General features: G+C 44.8%; 1 protein-coding gene across 2 annotated transcripts in view; it reads left to right on the top strand.

The window, feature by feature from the left end:
* The window catches only part of dennd4c (DENN/MADD domain containing 4C), a 35,427-nt gene that overhangs the window by 11,642 nt on the left and 4,193 nt on the right, over positions 1-19,592 (top strand). The window contains exons 2-28 of one of the 2 annotated variants that reach the window (XM_034856463.1): positions 1,104-1,404; positions 6,122-6,374; positions 6,466-6,535; positions 7,734-7,903; positions 8,009-8,250; positions 8,377-8,443; positions 8,548-8,606; positions 9,827-9,971; positions 10,839-11,014; positions 11,174-11,274; positions 12,023-12,247; positions 12,748-12,893; positions 13,115-13,153; positions 13,480-13,610; positions 13,730-13,862; positions 14,183-14,389; positions 14,604-14,732; positions 14,855-15,002; positions 15,116-15,253; positions 16,569-16,688; positions 16,806-16,937; positions 17,143-18,230; positions 18,408-18,603; positions 18,721-18,818; positions 18,914-19,089; positions 19,231-19,389; positions 19,561-19,592. The exon at positions 19,561-19,592 is cut by the window's right edge and continues 227 nt beyond it. In XM_034856463.1, coding sequence (XP_034712354.1) covers positions 1,106-1,404; positions 6,122-6,374; positions 6,466-6,535; positions 7,734-7,903; positions 8,009-8,250; positions 8,377-8,443; positions 8,548-8,606; positions 9,827-9,971; positions 10,839-11,014; positions 11,174-11,274; positions 12,023-12,247; positions 12,748-12,893; positions 13,115-13,153; positions 13,480-13,610; positions 13,730-13,862; positions 14,183-14,389; positions 14,604-14,732; positions 14,855-15,002; positions 15,116-15,253; positions 16,569-16,688; positions 16,806-16,937; positions 17,143-18,230; positions 18,408-18,603; positions 18,721-18,818; positions 18,914-19,089; positions 19,231-19,389; positions 19,561-19,592 — 4,879 coding nt within the window. In that variant the 5' untranslated portion in view covers positions 1,104-1,105. The remainder of the gene's footprint in view (positions 1-1,103; positions 1,405-6,121; positions 6,375-6,465; positions 6,536-7,733; positions 7,904-8,008; positions 8,251-8,376; positions 8,444-8,547; positions 8,607-9,826; positions 9,972-10,838; positions 11,015-11,173; positions 11,275-12,022; positions 12,248-12,747; positions 12,894-13,114; positions 13,154-13,479; positions 13,611-13,729; positions 13,863-14,182; positions 14,390-14,603; positions 14,733-14,854; positions 15,003-15,115; positions 15,254-16,568; positions 16,689-16,805; positions 16,938-17,142; positions 18,231-18,407; positions 18,604-18,720; positions 18,819-18,913; positions 19,090-19,230; positions 19,390-19,560) is intronic. The other variant, XM_034856464.1, reaches the window with a different exon arrangement.

The following is a 19,592-nucleotide window of genomic DNA, read 5'->3' as shown; positions in this document are numbered from 1 at the left end:
CGCCACCCGCCACAGCTGACTCACCACTGGAAAAATTGAACTTCCTGTGTAGATCCCTAACAGCCCTTTGAAGGCAACTTGGATGTGTTGGCATTTAAGTTTCTCTCTCTTCAGACGACCAGTTGCTTTGTCTTGTTTGTGGCAAGAATTGACAAATCAAGAGCATTTTATACACACGGAGAGATGATTTCTTTGCACCATAACATATAGAGTACAAATGAGGAGCAGCTGTTTGACTCCTTGTAAAGGCTTAATAGAAACCGTGTATCCTTATGTCATAAGAGCTTCAATTTCCAATGTAAATGAGTCATCAACCGCTAGATTTGGTGGTAACATTAACTAGAAAACGGAAACTAAACATTTAATGACATTAATTCCTTACATACTCTTTTCCTTACATACTATATCAGATTTATGTGCCTCTTAAAAGAAAGATACACACTCCGTCAGATTGCTCCTTATGTGTCTCCAAGACATAAAGGCCTGGATGGTTCAGAACTCTTTAAATTTGAATGATGAAAAGAAGGAAGTGATGGTTTTTGGTGGCCCTACTGGGGGTGGGTATTTTATATGCTTTTGTGTCTGCTTGATTTACCCCCCCGGTGGCCTTTCCGAGCATTCCTCCGGGCCCGGCTGCTCTCCCCGGGCTCTCTGGAGCCACCAGAGCTTTAACTCTCGCCACGTAATTGGAGCAGAGCGGTGATATACAATGACAAGAGTGGTTGTAAATGTCAACAAATCCAGTTCCTTCATGTCCCTCTGTGTTCCCTGAGCTTGTTTGCTTCCTCGTGGTGCCTCGGTCCTTGAGGATCCGTTTAGTGCCTTTGCCCCAGTGTCCCTTAACATCCTGTGTAATCCTTTCCACTGTTCCTTAGTGAGATGCAAGGCGGTCACTACCATGCAGTGTTCTCCTCGGCTCCAGCTTAAATACAGTATATGTAGCAAAGGTTTACCCACTGCTAAGAATAGACCACATTGATGTCTTCTACCAATGTGGTCCAGGAGGGTTTGTCTATTCAGCAAAAGGAAAATTACTATATTCCCTAGAAATGTCATTCCAAATGAATCTCATCTCTGTTTTCTTTCTTCCCGGGTGCGTCCAGCCATGATCGAGGACAAAGGTCACCGTGTGACCGACTACTTTGTGGTGGCCGGGCTGACGGACAAGTCCACGCCCCTGGAGCAGGACCTGTCGGAGACCAAGTCCAGCGGGCCCAAAGCGCCCATCACCGACTTGGCCGTCATCAACAGGTCGGCGGGAGAAACGGTGCCCGAGGGCTTCACGTGCATCGACAGCACCTACAGCGGCCAGCCAGCCAACCTTAATCATGGCAGCCTCAAGAGCCCCGAGCTGTTTCTGTGCTACAAGAGGGGTCGAGGGAAGTGTCCTCTCATTGACATCGGGTGAGTCAGCGGTTTCTTTAAATGAGAGTGTTTGTAACCTGGAATGTTCACATGATGAATGGCTTCACTTTATAAGTTACTGGAGCTTGATTCTACTGAAACTCTTCATAGGAGTGCAACAAAAACTTCATAATCCAATTTCAAAGTCGGTCAGTGGGCTAACACTGGATCTAGCTTTAATTTAGCCTGTCAACTTTTAATCCTGTCTTCTGCTCTCCTGCCACATCAGAGGCAGAGGCTCAGTGTGTTGTTGGGATGGGGACAGGTCGGAAGAAGGAAGACACTTTTGAATGGGGGGGGGGGACAATAAAGCGCACGACTACAGCAATTACAGATATGATTAAAGATCTGCAAAGTGTCCTCCAGCAGCACTAGTCAACAGAAATACACACGCAAAATATTTTGATAAACGTTAAGTTACATTTTTTTAATTTGACTTCCAATCGGTGCATTCAACCAACTAAGAACAGCAAGGATCACATAAAGGTGCATAAGCTTCATATAAGCCAAACGACGTGCAATTAGTTTTTCATTAGTGTCTTTCATGGAAACTATTCTGACGTGCCGCAACAGGAAAAGCTCAGGTGGAAATGAACGAGGGCTGAATTGAATTCCATTTAGCTGCTTTAGGACCAGGATCCGGGTGTTTGTGGTGTGTGCTGGATCACTGTCACAGGTCAAAATGTCTGCCGTTGTAAAGGCCTAGTTTGCAGACACCACTCCTATCTTTTGATAAGATAAGCTTTTATTTATTAATCCCCAGTAGTAATACATTTTATGATGTATTATAGTGCAAGGTATTTCTCACATTTTCTGTTCTCATATTTTCTGTCCTCCTTTACGCCTCATGTCCTTTTTTCAGTTTGACATGTATGGCATGACAAAATCAAGGTGAAAGGAAGTAGGTGTGTTGTTGACTACTCCATTCACTCGCCCATGTTGCGTCATGGAGCTCTCTCTCTCCGCCACACCTCTTGGCTCCTGGCCATTGCTCTCTTCTATCATCTTATAAGAGAGGTTGCTCCATGTTTCACTTCTTCCAATCCAGGGAGCCTAGTGGCCGTTTTACAGTCAACGCATCCAACCGGGGCGCGCCAACGTGACGTTGAAATGACGTAGATCTCGCTGGCGCGCCATTTTTTGGGAGGTCTGAAGGAGCTCAAGGGTAACCGGATGCCGGGACTCTCAGAGTGACAGCAGGTTCTTCTCATTTTTCATTTTCATCCCATCATTTAAAATGAGATGCATAACTACGTTTGCATTCATTCATTCATATCTATTACACAGGAAGGTTAAAAGTACCATCACATTATTAGTAACTTTTATATTTGTGTATTCTACACACGGGCCTGTTTTTAACAGGTTCCTGTTCTGCGGAAACATAAAACATTGAACGTGGTATACGTTGTGTAGGTGTATTTATTTGAACACAAACACATCTTTTAAAAGATCTACATATCTAAACACTACAAAATAAAAAAATAGAATGTCATACACTGTAAAAGTTAATGCTGTAGACTTATGGCTGTAGACCTCTCTCCCTCTGCACCGTGGTTGGTGCTAGACTGAGAACTGAGCCCCTAGTAAGCAAGCTAGTGAACCAGCCAGCTGGCCACTAACTTAGTCAAAGTTAACAATGTTGTGTTTCATTCATCATTTATCCTGGCACGGCGAGTTATTCCCTTAACGCAGGCGCACAGCGTTTGTGCTAGTTGGCTGTCGACTGTAGTCTTTGCGGTGTGTTCAAGTGCAAGTTTTTGGCCATGACACAGGTGGCGTCACCTAGGAGACGTCGGGTGACGCCCCGGTCGGCCTTTGTCACCACCAGGTCTTGATGTGTCGGTATCCGTTGTCTTTGTCTGAGGCCTTTTTATGTCTGCCACTAACAAAGCTACATGAGACGACACTGCTCACTCTGAAAGAATCCCCCTATAAAAATGGACGTTGCTCTCTAGAAACCTGCTACACCTTGACTGTGTTCCACTTGCTCTGTGATGAATTGGGTTCATTTCACGTGCTATGTATGTACCTTCTGCTGACTGTAGCTTTAAAACTGTAGAAGAACGTAAAACCCTGATGAAAGCCTCCAGCCGTCACAAACAGATCAAATGTCAAGTGCTGTTTTCTTTTAGAGGTTGCGCAACCCTGCTTGGCATGCTACCAGACATATGGGGGGAATAAAATAAGGATTATAGTCATTGTCAAGCTGCGTTATAGTTTGGTTATATCTTAGGTTGAAGTAGAGCTGGACAATATATTGATGTTGTATCAATATTGTGATATGAGCCTAGATATGGTCTAAGATTTTAGATTGTAATATTGTAAAGTTTGGTCTTTCGCTGGTTTTAAAAGCTACAGTACAGTAAAGAGATGTCATTTTCTGAGCTTACCAGACTGTTCTATTACTTACAAGACCTTTTACTCACTTAGTCATCCACATTACTGATGATTATTTGTATAAAATGTAGATATTTGTTAAAGCATCCATTTCCACCCCTACAATGTCCTCACAACATCAACATTGAGGTATTTGGTCAAACATGTCGTGCTATCTGATTTTCTCCATATGGGCCAGGCCTAGGTTCGAGTACTAAATCAGCATATATCTATATAGCAATGACCCACTTCCTGACGGTTCTGCTTGGTTGAGCTACAACACACAACGTCAGTAAATATATTTGGCCATGTTGCAACACCGGCCACATCAGCTGATTTGTGTTCCACCTGCTGGTCTCCATCTACTGGAAAAATAAAGGAAAACAAGCGCAACCTGTAAATCATTCATTCTTCTTTCTGTCTGTGGACCCGGCATTCCCAGCCCGGGGCTCCACAGCCTCACGACTCACTGTGCCCATTAGGACTCTGTTTGTTGTCTAAATGGGAATTTGCTGGCAACTGTCCTCCTGGCCTCTTTAGGTTTGTCCTCCATTCTTTTCAGAATAACTGGAGTGTTTCAGGACTATAATATCCATGATGGCTGCCCTGTAGCCTGCACAACATTTAGAAAATGTTTTTTAGGTTCTGTCTCAGTTTGAAGAAGGCAGCAATCACAGCCTTCCGCCTCCCCCATGGTATAGTCCAGATGGAAAGGGAGGACCTGGAGCATGCTGCCATAGAAGCCCTGCAGTCATGCAAAAATCCAACACAGTGGGACGCTGAGTGATTTCCCGGCTGCAACCTTTTGCTGTGTGACCCTCCACAGGAGTGATGAGGAAGCACAGGCCGCTGATGTACAAAACAGTTTGGCAGTAATGGATTCTTTATATTGCACAAAGCTGGGTATGAGAATCTTGATATGAAAGTTTGCCTCGCTGTCTGGGATTTGAATGAGTCAGCAGGTAAAATGTCTGAATCACATCAGCCCTCTCTCCCTCCTCTTCATCGGAGCCTCTCTGTTAACCCGGCCTGGGGTGAGGAACAATGTGCAAAAGGGGCCAAAATAAATCTGTTTGGTACTGCCAATTAGTTTAGATATGTTTTGTCATGGTCAAAAAAATCATGGCAGAAATCTTGATATCAGTTCTAAGCAAAGAAAATCGTGATTTATATTTTTTGCAGGCCTTTTGTGGAACTATATGTTCATATGGCAGCATTGTGCATGCTTGTTTGTCAGATTTGCACATTAAATCGTTTTTGAGAAGCCTAAAGAATAGAAAGTTTTCTTTCACATGTTTATGTGAGAGAGAGCTCAGGAGCTTTGTGTTTTTCTGTGAACATAATATGACTTAAAGCTGCATTAATCAAATTGTGTACTAACAGGAGTCTCTTATTGGGATGAACCTACAGATAACTGTCACCTGACTGCAGTTCCCCTCAGCTCTATGGAGCATGTCGGCGTCGTTCAGCTCTTTGTTGTGTTCACAGCCTGCAACTTTACTGTTTTGAGTCTCACATCGCTCATAACTGTTTACAGCAAAAAACGCTCTGATAGAGCCACTGTTTTTTATTGTTTATTTAACCTTCATTTGTCCAGGTAAGGCAATTTTGCAACGACGCCCTGTCACATTCACACAGTTCCACATTATACCTTGAGCTGCCCAGTACAACCACAGTCTGATCTGCTGGTCCCTGAGCAGCACTCTACACTAGTACCTAGTCAGCAACAAAGTCAGCAACTAGTTAGTATAGAGCAGCATGAAGCAGCTAAAGAGCCAGATATTTCCCTCAGGAGTTTAAAAACTGTTTTTATCAACGTCTCTATGTCCCAAGTATTAATATTGTTGGAGGATTCTCTGGATGCTTGAGAGTGTACCTCATCACTCAGCTTGTGGTTGACACCTTCACTTTTGGTAAAACCCCACCATCAGAAAATGTTTGTTACACTTGTTGTTGTCCTGTTAACTTACAGAAATGATAGATTTTAATTTTACGGTCTTCTTTCTTTCTTTCTTTCTTGGTGTTGTTTTCATCCTCCTGATGAGCGTTGAAACTTGAATGTCCTTAAGTTCTGCAGTGTTAACTGTTGCGTCATTAGATCATGAGTTATGTGTCTGTTGGCAGCCAGGCTTGTTTGAGAAATGAAAGCCATGCCTGACAGCAGAAGTAAATTCACTCTGAGCCACTTCACGGTCTACGCGAGCTTTAGAGGACGGGTCCAATGAGTCAATGTGGTGCCATCGTAATTTCCACAAATTTAACGTATTTGTGTGTCTGTAATCAGCAATATTGATGGAGGGCCAAGCTAACACTTTCACTTCCTGTTTGTGCTGTTCATCAGCGTGCTGTATGAGGGTAAGGAGCGCCTGATCCAGGGCTGTGAGATCATCCAGGCCACGCCGTACGGCCGCTGCGCCAACGTCAACAACAGCTCCGCCACCTCGCAGCGCATCTTCATCACCTTACGCCGAGCGCCGCCCGTCCAGCCTCAGAACTCCCTCGCCGTGACGGACATCTGCGTTATTGTCACGAGCAAAGGCGAGACACCCCCACATACCTTCTGCAAAGTGGACAAGAACCTCAACTGTGGCATGGTGAGTCTGATTTCTATTCCTGAGCTAGCACTCGAGCATCACAAGTCATTAAAAAAACCATTTACATGAAGATTTGTTTTCAACCTTTCAGTGGGGCTCCAACGTCTTCCTGTGCTACAAGAAATCAGTCTCTGCATCCAACTCCCTCAGTTACAAAGCTGGTGAGTACATGTCTCGCATGGTTTTCCATGTTGGAAACTCCGCGTCATCACTGCAGTGACCCTGGATTTTATAGATCATTAGATAATAGAATATGTATTAGTAATTCTTATTTACATTTTCTTGTAACAAAAAGAATGAAGGTGTGGTGTGAAAATAAGAGTTTCTAAGGCCACTATTGTATAAAAAGCATACAGCGAGTAGTTAAAACAAAACCGTGTATGGGTAACGGTCTATGGTCACAGTACATAATGAAAAATAAGTAAAGATCAACAGAAGAAGACAGAAATTAAGTATAAATTATGAAATGGTCAGTGTTAAGTAAAGTTAGACAAATTTAGAAGGAATAAGATGGTAAGTTAACATTATGACTTTCTAAGTCTACATTATGAGGCGTTATGATATAGTAATTCTGAATTTTGACCCACTTCCTCATAATTTTGAGTTGAGTATTTTTTTTCTCTTCTCTTTCTAACATTTTCATCTATTTTCTCCTGGCAAAAACAGGCTTCTGGTGTTAAAAATGTTTTGCAATAGTAAGAACTAGACATTCTGTTTAATGATGCAATGCATTGATATGATAAATGATAAATTTGGAATGGTGCAGCTTTTGCGTCTTTGTTTTAAGCGAGCAGCGCCCTCAGTGGATCTCTGATCTTGCAGTAGATTGGTTCTGCTTATTAACAGCTGGTTTGTGGTTACAACAAGTGGTTGTGTAACACGCGTATAGAAAATGTTCATATGTAGTGTAGTGAACACTACACACACACCCACGACACACACATGCTAGCTTTATCTTTTTGGCCGGCCTTTTTCCTGTGCGGCGGCTGTTTATTCATCTCAGACAACGGCACTTCCTGCCACGCCCATTATTATTGTGCCTGCAGGCGTGTTTGTGTATGGGCATGGTCCCATGAGACTGGAGGTGTCTTGTGAGAATGTAATCAAACAAGTTACACTGTGAAGCAGAACAGTTTTTTACCAAAAAAAAGAAACCAGAAGATGCTACTTTTCATCACAATTAAAAAAAAAAACAGTGATCTCCCTTGTCTTAAAGCTGCAGAGAAGTACATTAGACCTGTCTAGAAGTTTGACTTATTATATAAATTGTCAACCTTTTTGATGTATTTTGTCTAACACTACTATGTTACGACAACACTTAGGTACATAACTATTCTTTGTTTTTTCTTTGTTTTCCAGGTCTTATCTTTCGTTACCCAAAAGAGGACTATGAGTCTTTTCCTCTGTCCGAATCGGTCCCTCTGTTTTGCTTACCCATGGGTGCTAAGATTGAGTGTTGGGCACCAAACACACCGGATCCTCTGCCCGTCTTCTCCACATTCGTCTTAACCATCTCTTCCGGTGAAAAGGTGCGCTGCAGCAACTAAAAGGAAGCTGGCATTGACTAAAAAACCTGAGTTAAACTGCCTAGGAAGCCAAAACTGCACCAAAAGAATTGCTCCATTGTGTTCCAGGTGTATGGAGCGGCCATCCAGTTCTACGAGCCACATCCAGTGGACCAGCTGAGCGAGAAGCAGAAGATCCAGCTGGGCCTGCTCACCACGGTGGAGAAGAAGGTGATCCCCAACCGTCCTGTAAACACCAACAAATGCATCTGCCTGCTCTCCCGCTGGCCCTTCTTTGAGGCCTTCCGCAAGTTCCTGATGTTCCTCTACAAGCTGTCCGTCTCAGGCCCACACCCGCTGCCTATTGAAAAGTAAGAACCTGCATGCCAATAATGCTAAGCACTGTGCATATCTCACAGAGCTTTCATAGGTGGAATGTAGTTGTTTAAAAGTACTTTGACGACATATGGCCACATTTTGTGTATTTCTCTCAACAGGCACATCTCACACTTCATGCACAATGTGTCATTTCCTTCTCCTCAAAGACCTAGGATATTGGTCCAGGTGATATGTTTTTGACATTTGTCATTTGTAAAAACTCAATCAAAAATATAATTTAAGTTTACTGTTTTGTATTTATATTCACATTCTAATTTTTTTCCTTTCAGCTCTCAGCACATGACACCTTGATGCTCTCCCAGCCCGTGTGTACACCCTTACCCCTCAGGTACAACTGGCCTCGCTATGCTTAACATAGATATTAACTAAATAATATGTACAGTTACTGTGTTAAAAATGGTGTTGGTCCTTTACACTTGATTATACTTTTACAAGTTTTGTTCCCATTTAAAACTGAATGGATGAAAGTAGCCGGGTTAGCTCAGTTGGTAGAGCAGCCGCACGTGTATGGGGGTTTAGTCCTCGATGGAGTGGCCCCGGGTTCGACTCCGACCTGCACCCCTTTGCAGCATGTCATTCCCCATCAATCTTTTCATCTGTCCTGTGAAAATGAAGGCCTTAAAATGATCCCAAAATGCTCCTTCAGTACAAATTCTGTGCTTTGACTAAAAGAAGCTGATCAGGCTGAAAGCAATACACCAGTGTGTTGTTCTGGAACAAAGCATACCACATCATTCATGTTAGTTTTTTCCAAGTCAAATCTTCACACTGAAAACAATCTCATACATCAAAATATCTGACCTCATATCATTTTGCCATGTTTGCATTTAATGTGTGCAGTTCAAGCAGTGGATCTCGGGCCTTTGTTAAGCCAACAAAAATTAGCATTCAACTTCAATGTGACTCGCTGCTGTTGCTGCCTCTGTGATTGTTTTGAAAATCTCCAAAACAACACGAGAACACAGAAATCTATTTTTGAGTCCCAATCTCAAAGAATCAAAATGGTAAAACCACATCAGAAAATAGATCAAGTCTCTTGGAAACTCTGACCAAATGAGACCTAATGGCAATATTGTCTTAACATCATTAGAAACTACTGTAGGTCGTTAGAAATGACTCAACATGGTTTCCATCATGAGCTTAACAAAGCCAGAACGGCATGCAGGGTTGTTGGATGGCATCGTGTCGTAAGGTGATGTTTTTCGGTGTGAGTTGCATAGTTCTGAGATCTTGGTGTGATATAAAATACTAATCATTGAAACTGTTACAAAACAAGTTTAAAATTGCACTCAACCTCATGTTTTACTTTGGGATCTTTATTGTCTACCATTGTTTGAGAAGTTTAGAATGACCTTTGTTTTCACCCTAACCCATCACGTGTCTGTCTCTAGTTACAAACCCGGCTGTAAACCCTTTCACTTCATCAGCTCTTCATTCACACTCTCTCCATCCTTTATACCTCCTCTCCCTTTGCTTTCCGTTTTGTGTTCCGTCCGCTGCCCAAACTCATCGACTCCCTCGTCTCCTGTGTCTCTCCCTTCCTGCCAGCGGGGCCGACTACGGCACTCTGCTGTTGAACCTGGGCTCGGAGAACTGCGCCACGCTGCTGCACTTCGTCCTGCTGGAGAGCAAGATCCTGCTGCACTCCCTCCGGCCCGCTGTGCTCACCGGAGTGGCCGAGGCTGTGGTGGCTGTGAGTAACCGCTCCAGTAGCATTACTGGCAACCTCTGGCTTAAGATTGAATTGATTAAACCAGCCTTTAAAATTATATAATAAACATAATTACGACATAATTGACTTGCTTTACTCATATTGGACAACTGTAACGAATATACCGTCTGGTAAAACGGGGTGTAACAGTAAAACAAGCAGTGAAAAGAGGAACAGCTTTTGGAAAAACCTGTTTTAGATGTTCAACAGTTAGGTAACATAATCAGTTTTACATGCATTATGTCATCTAGTTTTTTGTTTTTTTTTAACAATTCTTCAGAAATTTCATCAACCATCACAGATCCTCAGGGAACATTTTACTTTGCACACAATTACACAAGTCATAGTGATCATCATAGTCATCTGCCACTCACAACATGAACACTTAACAGATGGTACAGAGAATTTATGGTTAGTTAATTCAAAATTCACTATTACTTAAAGAATAAATGGACAGTCCTCAAACTGAATTGAAGATGACAAAGACTTCTGATAAGATTTAAATGCCAGGAAGATGTCCTCTCTACCATTTATAGTTATATCATCATTCCACCGTTGTATATCAACGTCAATGCTCAACATCAACAATTACATCATAGTAGTCCTCCAGGTATTTGACTTTTTGACTATTTTTCACTAAGCTTGGTAGTTGATATGGCAGCTCCATGAACATAACGGGACTTAGCCAACCATGTCTCTTTGAATACACACAACCCTCAGAAGTCCCCCGGATGCATTTGGAGTCTCACAATAAATCAGTTGGGATGATAAAGAATGAAATATTATACCTTAAAATGTGTCCTAATTGCACTCATTTCATTTCATCGTGCCTCTCTTGTCTCTCCTCAGATGATCTTCCCCTTCCAGTGGCAGTGTCCCTACATCCCCCTGTGCCCGCTGTCTCTAGCAGGCGTCCTCAACGCTCCTTGTCCATTCATAGTGGGCGTGGACTCCCGCTACTTTGACCTTTACGACCCCCCGCCAGATGTTGTCTGCGTGGATCTGGACACCAACACTATCTACCTGTATGCTGTGCTTTCATACTAAACCCCGTTGCTGCCTGCTTTGTCCTGTGTTTTGAACTGTCACTATTGCAGCAGCATGCAGGAGCACATAGCTGATTATTCTTGTGCAGCTCTCCTGTTACTTCCAGCTGATTGCCTTTGTGGTATTGTGTGTTGCAGTTCGGATGAAAAGAGACACAGCAACTGGAAGAACCTCCCAAAGAAGCCCTGCAAGAGTCTGGTGAACTCCCTGAGCAACTTGCACCACCAGCTGGCCATGGGTACACATAGCATCTCACCTCATGTAGCAAAACCACACCTGCTTCTCAAAAGATGAAGACGAATTTACAGGGAATGGATGAAATCTCAAGAACAATTTACATTTAGAACAACCACCTAGACTGGATAAGCCCCGCCCACTCCGCTATCTTCTCAGACCAACCCTCAATCTCAGATCTATTGAGCTCGGGTCTTGGATCTGTTGCTGAAAAAATCTTTGGCTATTGCATAAGATTTCATTATCTTGTCTAGCCTTGTATTTCTTTTTCTTTTTTCTTTCTTTTTTGCTAACTCCATGTCGTTATGTACGGAGCGCCAATACTGACAAAATGTAGATTGTGTATTGTTAGTCAAATAATTAAAGAGTGTAATAAAGACACAATAATAATAATAATTATACTCATGAACCTTTATAGTTTACAAAGTGCTTGAAAAAAACCTAAGGTAAAAGGACAACTATAAGCAACATATTCAAATGCAGAACAGTTAATGCTAAACAAATTACTTGGAAATTCACACACATCTTGCATTTTTTCCCGTAACATTATCTTCATCTTTACGAGTGTGGGAATAGATCAATAACTTAATGTGTGCCATGACCAAAACAATTGGGAAATGAAGGAGTTTGAATCAATAAAATAAGCAATTGAAAGATAAAAAGAGACCCCCCCCCCCAAAAAAAATATAAGAAATCATGAGATTTTTATTTCAGCTGTTCAAATTAACCTTGTAGTTTGTTGTGTGTTTTAGTTTCAGTACGTCAACCGACACAGGAGAACTCGGCAGTGGACATGACCCCCATCGAGGCAGACTTCACGTGGCACAAGAAGAAGACCGCCCTGGAGATGGAAATCCAGGAGGCCTTCCTTCGGTTCATGGCCTCCATCCTGAAGGGCTACCGCTCCTACCTCAAACCCATCACCCAGGCGCCCTCGGAGAAGGCCACGGCCGCGGACTCCCTCTACGACCTGCAAGGTAAGGGGGGGGGGGGATTAAGTTGTTTTACGGCAATGAAAATCATGTGGATGGTGTGTAAAACCATAATGGCTTTGTTATGCGCAGCAGAACCTGGATGTGTGTGTTGCTTCCTGGCTTTTGGAACCTATGCATCACTTCCAGCCTTTATTTAGCCAGCTTCACCTAATGGTATTGGCGTTTCTATTTCAAGGAGCAGCTCAACTATCACTCACCCAAAGTGCTATTACGCATCAATCGCCCTTCCCCTTGGCTGTGAAAAGTCTTGTTGTCTGGAAATGGGCCTCATTTCAATTTAGTGTCCCTGTTGGAGACCAATTTTAGACACAGAGAGTGATGGAATCGCTTGTAACGCAGCATATTTTACCACTCTTGTCTTAAACACACACATTAGTTTTTTGAAGAGGGACCAAAAGACATTAAAACCTGATTTATTTCTCAATTGTGGAAATGGATTTGAGTTAAACTAAAGAAGTGATGCCAATCTGCCCTTCCTGCAGGGTTTCTCAAAAGCCGAGACCGAACCCACCAGAAGTTCTACTCCCAGCTCACCAAGACCCAGATCTTCATCCGCTTCATTGAGGAGTGCACCTTCGTCAGTGACAAGGACACTGGCCTGGCGTTTTTTGACGACTGTGTCGAGAAGGTGATTACCAAACCAGCGGCAGGCGGGTTTTGATATGTACACGCTGTACGCAGGTTTTATGGTGTTTTGTGTTTCCTTTCCGTCGGATGTTCCTTTCCATGTAAAGGCCTTTTTGTCTCATGTTTTATTGGCAAAATAACATTTGTCCGCTGCGTGAGTGAGGAAGCCAAAATTTCCTCCGATTCATTCAGGTCCCTTTGCTTTCTTTCCTCTTCTTGCAGCTTTTTCCCTCTGATAAAATCACCGACAAGGGCACCAAGGTAATACTAGGCTCACACTGTAATCACATTTCCTCAGGCCTTGTTTTTTATGTTTGGGACTCACATTAAAAGGCATTTAAATCGACCCATTTGTCCCTTTGGATATATGTCGTAACCAAGGGGACAATGCCGTCTCTGGTTTTATCCTTGAGTCCTAACTACAATCAAATTAGCATATCTTACTGTCTAACTGGAAAGTGTATGACATATTGCAATATGCTTCTTGTTGTTTACTTTCTGCTGTCAAACAAGAAATTGCCTACAGAGTAAAACTCAAATCCTAGATGTTAGTAACGCTAAGGCTCTGGATGCTATCCTCACTGCAGGTGGAAGGGGAGTCCTCTGAGGACACAAGGCTGTTGGAACTGGACGAGTCCCAGAAGAGCGAACACACGGTTTTTGTCATGCCTGCTGAACCTCCAGTTGGCGATGGAACTGAACCTGCCCCCAGATACGTGTACGTCTTTTAACTGCAGTTTATTAAAACCTTATTAGACTAGAAAAAGATTGATGACCAAACCGAAAAAGTCCCGAGCATGTGACCTTGCAACAATTCTGTTTTTTTTTATCATCCAGCTATAAAGGTTTCCCCAGGCTGCAGATAGAGCTGTTTGACCGTCCTCTGGAGTTACTCCCAGCCCTCAGCAGCAGAACGGCTGGGGCCAGTGTGTCCAGCAGCCCCGCACTACTGGCTAAGAGGACGAAGCAGGTGTGTACAGATTCACGCAGCGCCTTGTTACTGGAACACACATGCCTAAAAGGACTGGATGCTGCCGTAACCCTAACCTGTGTCAAAAGCAAACACTTTATCCTCCGTCCTCATTAACCTCTTAATCCATTCACGCTTTAAATGTCTGCCTGATCCTGGGCGCCCAGGTAGCTCACCTGCTGCGGAGGCCTGCTCCTCGAGCGGCGGCCGTGGCTTAGTTCCGACCCGCGGCCCTTTGCTGCATGCCGTTCCCCCCTCTCTCTCCCCCCCTTTCATTTCTAGGCTGTAAATAATCTTTAAATGTCTGCCTGATCCAACAGGAGATCAAGCTAGCATACAAGATGGCTAAGCGCTTCTACTCCAGTCCTCCGGAGTGGGCCCGGTGTCTGTTCAGTCACTGCTACAGCCTGTGGTTCATCTGCCTACCAGCAGCCGTGCGACTCTCCAAGTCCAAAAGCCGTGCCATGCAGCAGGCGTACAACGTCCTCCTGAAGATGAGGACCACCGAGGTGGAGGTGCTGGATGAGGTACAATGAGATTATACTACTGTATTTATATGATGTTCTAGGGCCCGACCACTACATCGGCCTTAAAAATCCTTGATTGGTTGGGCTCTAGAGTCTGCTAAAGTTTTTTACATATTTCTTCTTGTCTCATTGTGTGATCCTACTTTTATTATTCTAAATACCTTTTCAAATCCAAGAAAAATGAATGTATTTTTTTTATCTCTCTGTCTTCCAGGTGTGTTACAGAGTGGTGATGCAGCTCTGTGGTTTGTGGGGTCTTCCTGTCATGGCTGTGCGAGTCCTGGTCGAGATGAAGAAAGCCGGAGTACATCCAAACGCCATCACATATGGATACTACAACAAGGTCACTACAGCCTTCCACGTTGCTTGAACATATCTCTACTGTAGCACAAAGGACTGAATGCAGTTTGAAGACTTCCTGTCCCCCTACGCATATCCTCATCCTTCAGTCTGTTCCCTCTGCAGGCCGTCTTAGAGAGCCCGTGGCCCAGCAGGAACCGCAGCGGCCTCTTCATGTGGACCAAGCTTCGTAATGTGCTTCGTGGAGTGACCCAGTTCAAGCACACTCCAGATCAAACCTCTTCCAAGAAAGGCCCCGCACTTAGTACCACAGGTGGGCGTGGAATACACAGTGTGATGGACTTGAAAAGGGGAGACACCGTAACACTGTGTCCTTGTTTCTCACCCACTTTGTTTCTTTCCGTGTCCTTCTGTCTGCAACAATAGGTGGGTCAGCGGTCACCGACGCCGACCGCTTGAGTCACGGGAGTGCCGACAGCTCAAGTGGGGTCAACGGCGTGGAACGCAACCTGTTTGCACACAGCCACGGCACGAAGGACACAACAGACAACAGCTGTAGCACAGGTACTCGTCCTCTTACGTATAAACAGGGTGTCCCCAGGGTTTTAAAAAGTATTAAAAAGTGATAAATCAAAATTGTCAAATTTAAGGCCATTAAAAGTGTTAAATGTAGTCTCAGAGGTATTTTTTTTATTTTTTAATTAGGTATTATTTTTTTCAGACTATGAGGTGTCCGATTCTGATTGAAATTCTATCCTGCGTTTGCGTTTAAACATGGGCTTTGGCATGTCTGGGCACATAATCCAAGATCTTTCGTCTATGTTTGATGCTGACGTCATATTCAGTGGTCGATCGACATCATCTCACAACACTGCGCGCTCAACAGGAGCGGCTGGCTTGCGTTTTATTTTAGACTTGCTTCAAGCCATATCTTCAGCGACTGGACAACCATCGTCGTCTTTTAATGGGCAAATGCAAGTTTTCTGATAGCTGGGTGAACAACCCAGTGTTTAAGGACTGGCTCAGGCCAGTAATAACAGGCAGGCTTACTGGCTAACGCACTTTGGTCGCATATGCAATCCACTAAACATAAAAATGGAATGCGTGCTCTGAGAGAGCAGTTACTTATTCGACCAATCTCAGCTGTCTGTACGGCTGCACCTCCACCACCACCGCCGCCAATTAGTGCCACTTTAGGCCTACTGGCCAACGCTACGGCTCCAGCAACGCCTGACCACCGGATGGCCATGGGCGCCACACCAACACAGCGCGCGGAGGCTCAGGTGTTTAACCGCAGTGTTCAGACACCACACTCATTCAACTCAAATGAAGGAATTTCAGAGCTGTTCAAAGAAATGTTTCCCGACTCTGACATTGCGAAGTCATTCACTCGTGGTAAGAAGATGTCATTTTGTAATGCATTAAATTGCAGTGAATGCCATCCATTGTGCTGGAACTATCCATTCTCTCCATTGCACATTTATGTAGTTTGTTTAACTTTTATTTACTAAGTGAAATAAACATGTGCAATATGTTGTTTATGATATGTTGTCTCTAAATCTATTCATTTCTGTATGTTATAAATGTCAAAATCTGTGTAAATAATAGAAAGGTCGCTGATTAACACTTGCAATTCAGTGTCGTGATGGTTTTAAAAAAAATTCTGAAGGTAATAAAAAAGGTAATAAAAAGTACTAAATTTAACTAAAGGATTGCTGTACATACCCTGATAAAGCTTTCCACCCTGAGGGTCAGAAATGACATTTGCTGATATGTGTTTGAAACTCTGACCATTGCTGAGACCTGGAGTCGCTGCGACACCAGCAGCCGTAGTTTTACAGCTGTAACACTACGGGTTGTGTGATTTGGTGATCCACAGGAAGGCAGTCGGATCAAGGCTACGGCTCCAAGGATGAGCTACACCAGGTTCTGGCAGAGCCTCCACACACAGCTGTCCTTCCCGTGGAAGAGAGAAACAGTTCCAAAGCACAGCATAATGGTAAGAAAAGCTCCTTCCATTCCACTTCTAGTGTTTATGTGTTATATGTGCTACAAATACTCCGTTTCCTCGCTCCACTTTGATGTTGGTCAGCTGACTGTGTACTTTTCTAACAAGGAGGGGACATTGCTGGCTCCATGGACAGTGCTGTAGCACTAGCAGAGCCCCCCAGTCCTGTTGATGGGCCCTGCCCTGTCCCCAGTATTGTGAAGCTGTCCACAGGGAGCTTTGATGGTGGCAGGGAAACAGGTGAGGAGAAAAATAAAGCCTTTAAGTTCAATTATTAATTTTCTTTTTTATGGGTTTTAAAGTGCAATCATAAATTTGGATGGCGATTTTGCCACTTTTATGACTTTTCATAATGGATAGATTCTTTTGTTTACATATAAAGTAAGTTTGATTATTGCAACCCTAATTGAAAGGACGACTCATTCTAACTGGACCCATTTTGCAGGTACAGGGAAGCTGTTCAGGCGACACAGCGCGACTGATGATGTGTCTCTCCCTGATGACGATGCCTCGCTGCCATCAGATGGAGCTAACCCGCCCCAACAGCAGCGGCAGAAATCCTTCGCTGAACGCAGCTGTAGCTTCAGCGTTGAAACTCGCGCTGGGATGCTCCTGGAGAAAGACGTGGACCACATGGCCAGTCAGATGGGTGCCGACGCCCGTATCCTGGCTGCAGCGCTCTGTGCAGGCCAAAGTCCACCCCCTTATAGTGGGCCCAAAGCCCTTTTTAAAGACCTGCAGGAAGAGCCTGAAGATGATCAGGGCTTGACACTGGTGAAGCTGCCAGAGGAAGATGAGCCAGGAGCACCAGAAGAAGAAAAGGGGGATGACGAAAAGGTAGAAAGGACTGAGTTAAAAATGGAGAAACGACAAAGGAAGCACACCGAAACAAGCGAGGAGGACTCTGGGTTGCGAGGGCCGACCCTGGAGAGGGCGGACGTGCAGGTGGGTGCTGACCCACTTTCCCTCCTGGTGACTGAGAGCGAAGAGTCGGCCTCCGTTACCAGCCAGGAGCCTCCACGCTCCGTGCCTGCTGTGGTGTCCCGCAACCTGGCCGAGGAGATCGAAATGTACATGAGCCTGAGAAGCCCCCTGGGTGTGAAGTCCTCCAGCATGGAGCTCCAGCAGGCCCAGGGAGACTCCACTGACTCCCCACAGCCCAAACAGTCTATGGAACGCAGGTCTAGCCTCCCCGTACCTCCTGTAAAAACTCCAACTGGCTCCCCGGGCGATACACCCAAACGCAGCCCCGCCACTGTGACTCGCTCCAAGACTTTTGCAGTAAAGACAAAGACCCCCGGCAGCGCCGTGGGTAGTCCGGGTATCAGATCGTCCTCCCTGACAGCGCTGGTCAAGTCCTCCCAGGGAGGGTCGTTGGGCTCGGTCATCAACTCCATTTCAGGCATCAAGATGGACAACCTCTTGTCGGGACCTAAGATCGATGTGTTTAAGTCGAGCATGAAACAGGCGGCAAATGTAGCCAGCAAAGTGTGGGGGGCCGTTGCTTCAGCGTACTCCTACTCAGATGACGAGGTTAGTGTTTAAAGGAAACCTGGTGTTTTAAATTGGAAATGGTTTTCACTTTAAGGTCCTCAGCCACGGCTCTGCTGGCTCTTCTGCAGTCTAGGCTGAGGACCAAGGGTGACCTTGTTGTTTGACGAAGAGCTGATAATCCAGAGCAACCCTCTACCATCTACCTTTACTCTGCAGGAAGACCAAGCTCAGGGCGGAGGCGGCTTCCCGTCCCATCTGGATGAGCACATGCTGGCTGCACATGACATCGATGACAGCCCAGAGAGAGGGGTCATCCCGGGGTTGGTGGCCAACGGCCTGAACCAGAGCTGCACCAGCCTGGGGGGCAGCAGCAGCGGCAGCAGTGACACCGGCCGAGGGACCCACCAGACATGTAAGCACTCATTCTGTAGTGCAAATTTGTGAGGGAGAGGCAAGAGAGTTAGTTAGTTCTCCTATTAATTGAGTTTTCAGATTTGTTTTAATTCTTTTTTGAATTTTGATTTTGCAGATCCGACCCCAGGACGAGCAGGCAGGGGTCCAGACTCTGAGCAAGGCTCCTCGCATCACGCTTCCTCCTCCAGCATTTACCAGAACTGTGCACTGGAGGTCAGACACACTGTACATACACAAACAACCCGCACCCTGCCAACCTGAACACTGGAGCAACCCCTAAGTGGTGTGGCGTGTTTCCCCGCTGACAGGTGCTGATGTCCAGCTGCTCCCAGTGCCGGTCCTGTGAAGCCCTGGTGTACGATGAGGAGATCATGGCGGGCTGGACGGCTGATGACTCCAACCTGAACACCAACTGTCCTTTCTGTCGCACAGCCTTTCTTCCCTTGTTGCACGTCGAGTTTCATGACTTACGCACAGCGACCGGGTAAGAATCTGGAATGTTGGGGTGAATTATAAAACTGAGAGAGGAACATATAAACTTGTTCTTGTGCAAGCTGAAAAACGTAGTCCCTTACAAATGCAAAGTGACTATTCTGTTTGTGTCATTTTTTTTTTTCCTTTTCAGGTTCTACGTGAATCCCAGTGCCTCAGGTGACAGTATCCACAGCACCAGTACCCAGCCCACAGCCAGCCGCTCCGCTGATATTAAGACACCAGACCTGATCTCTTTCCCTGAAGAGGAACCAAGGGAGACTTCAGATAATCTACCTGGAGCGCATAAGAGGTATGCACCAAGGGGCTTCATGGGAAATACCCAAAGCACATCAAATGCTCCCGTTTGACACTGGATGTGAAACCCATGGCTTACATATCAACTTATGAAGCTAAGCTGAGCTACGCAACGGAATACTAGCCCAGTTTCTTCCTGATCCCTCTTTGTCTATGGTGTTTGTAGTCTGATTCCAGAGCCGGCGATGTCGGACCCCC

Source organism: Etheostoma cragini, chromosome 19 (genome assembly GCF_013103735.1).
Source record: "Etheostoma cragini isolate CJK2018 chromosome 19, CSU_Ecrag_1.0, whole genome shotgun sequence".
Taxonomy (NCBI): domain Eukaryota; kingdom Metazoa; phylum Chordata; class Actinopteri; order Perciformes; family Percidae; genus Etheostoma; species Etheostoma cragini.
This window is presented reverse-complemented; position numbering and strand designations above follow the sequence as displayed.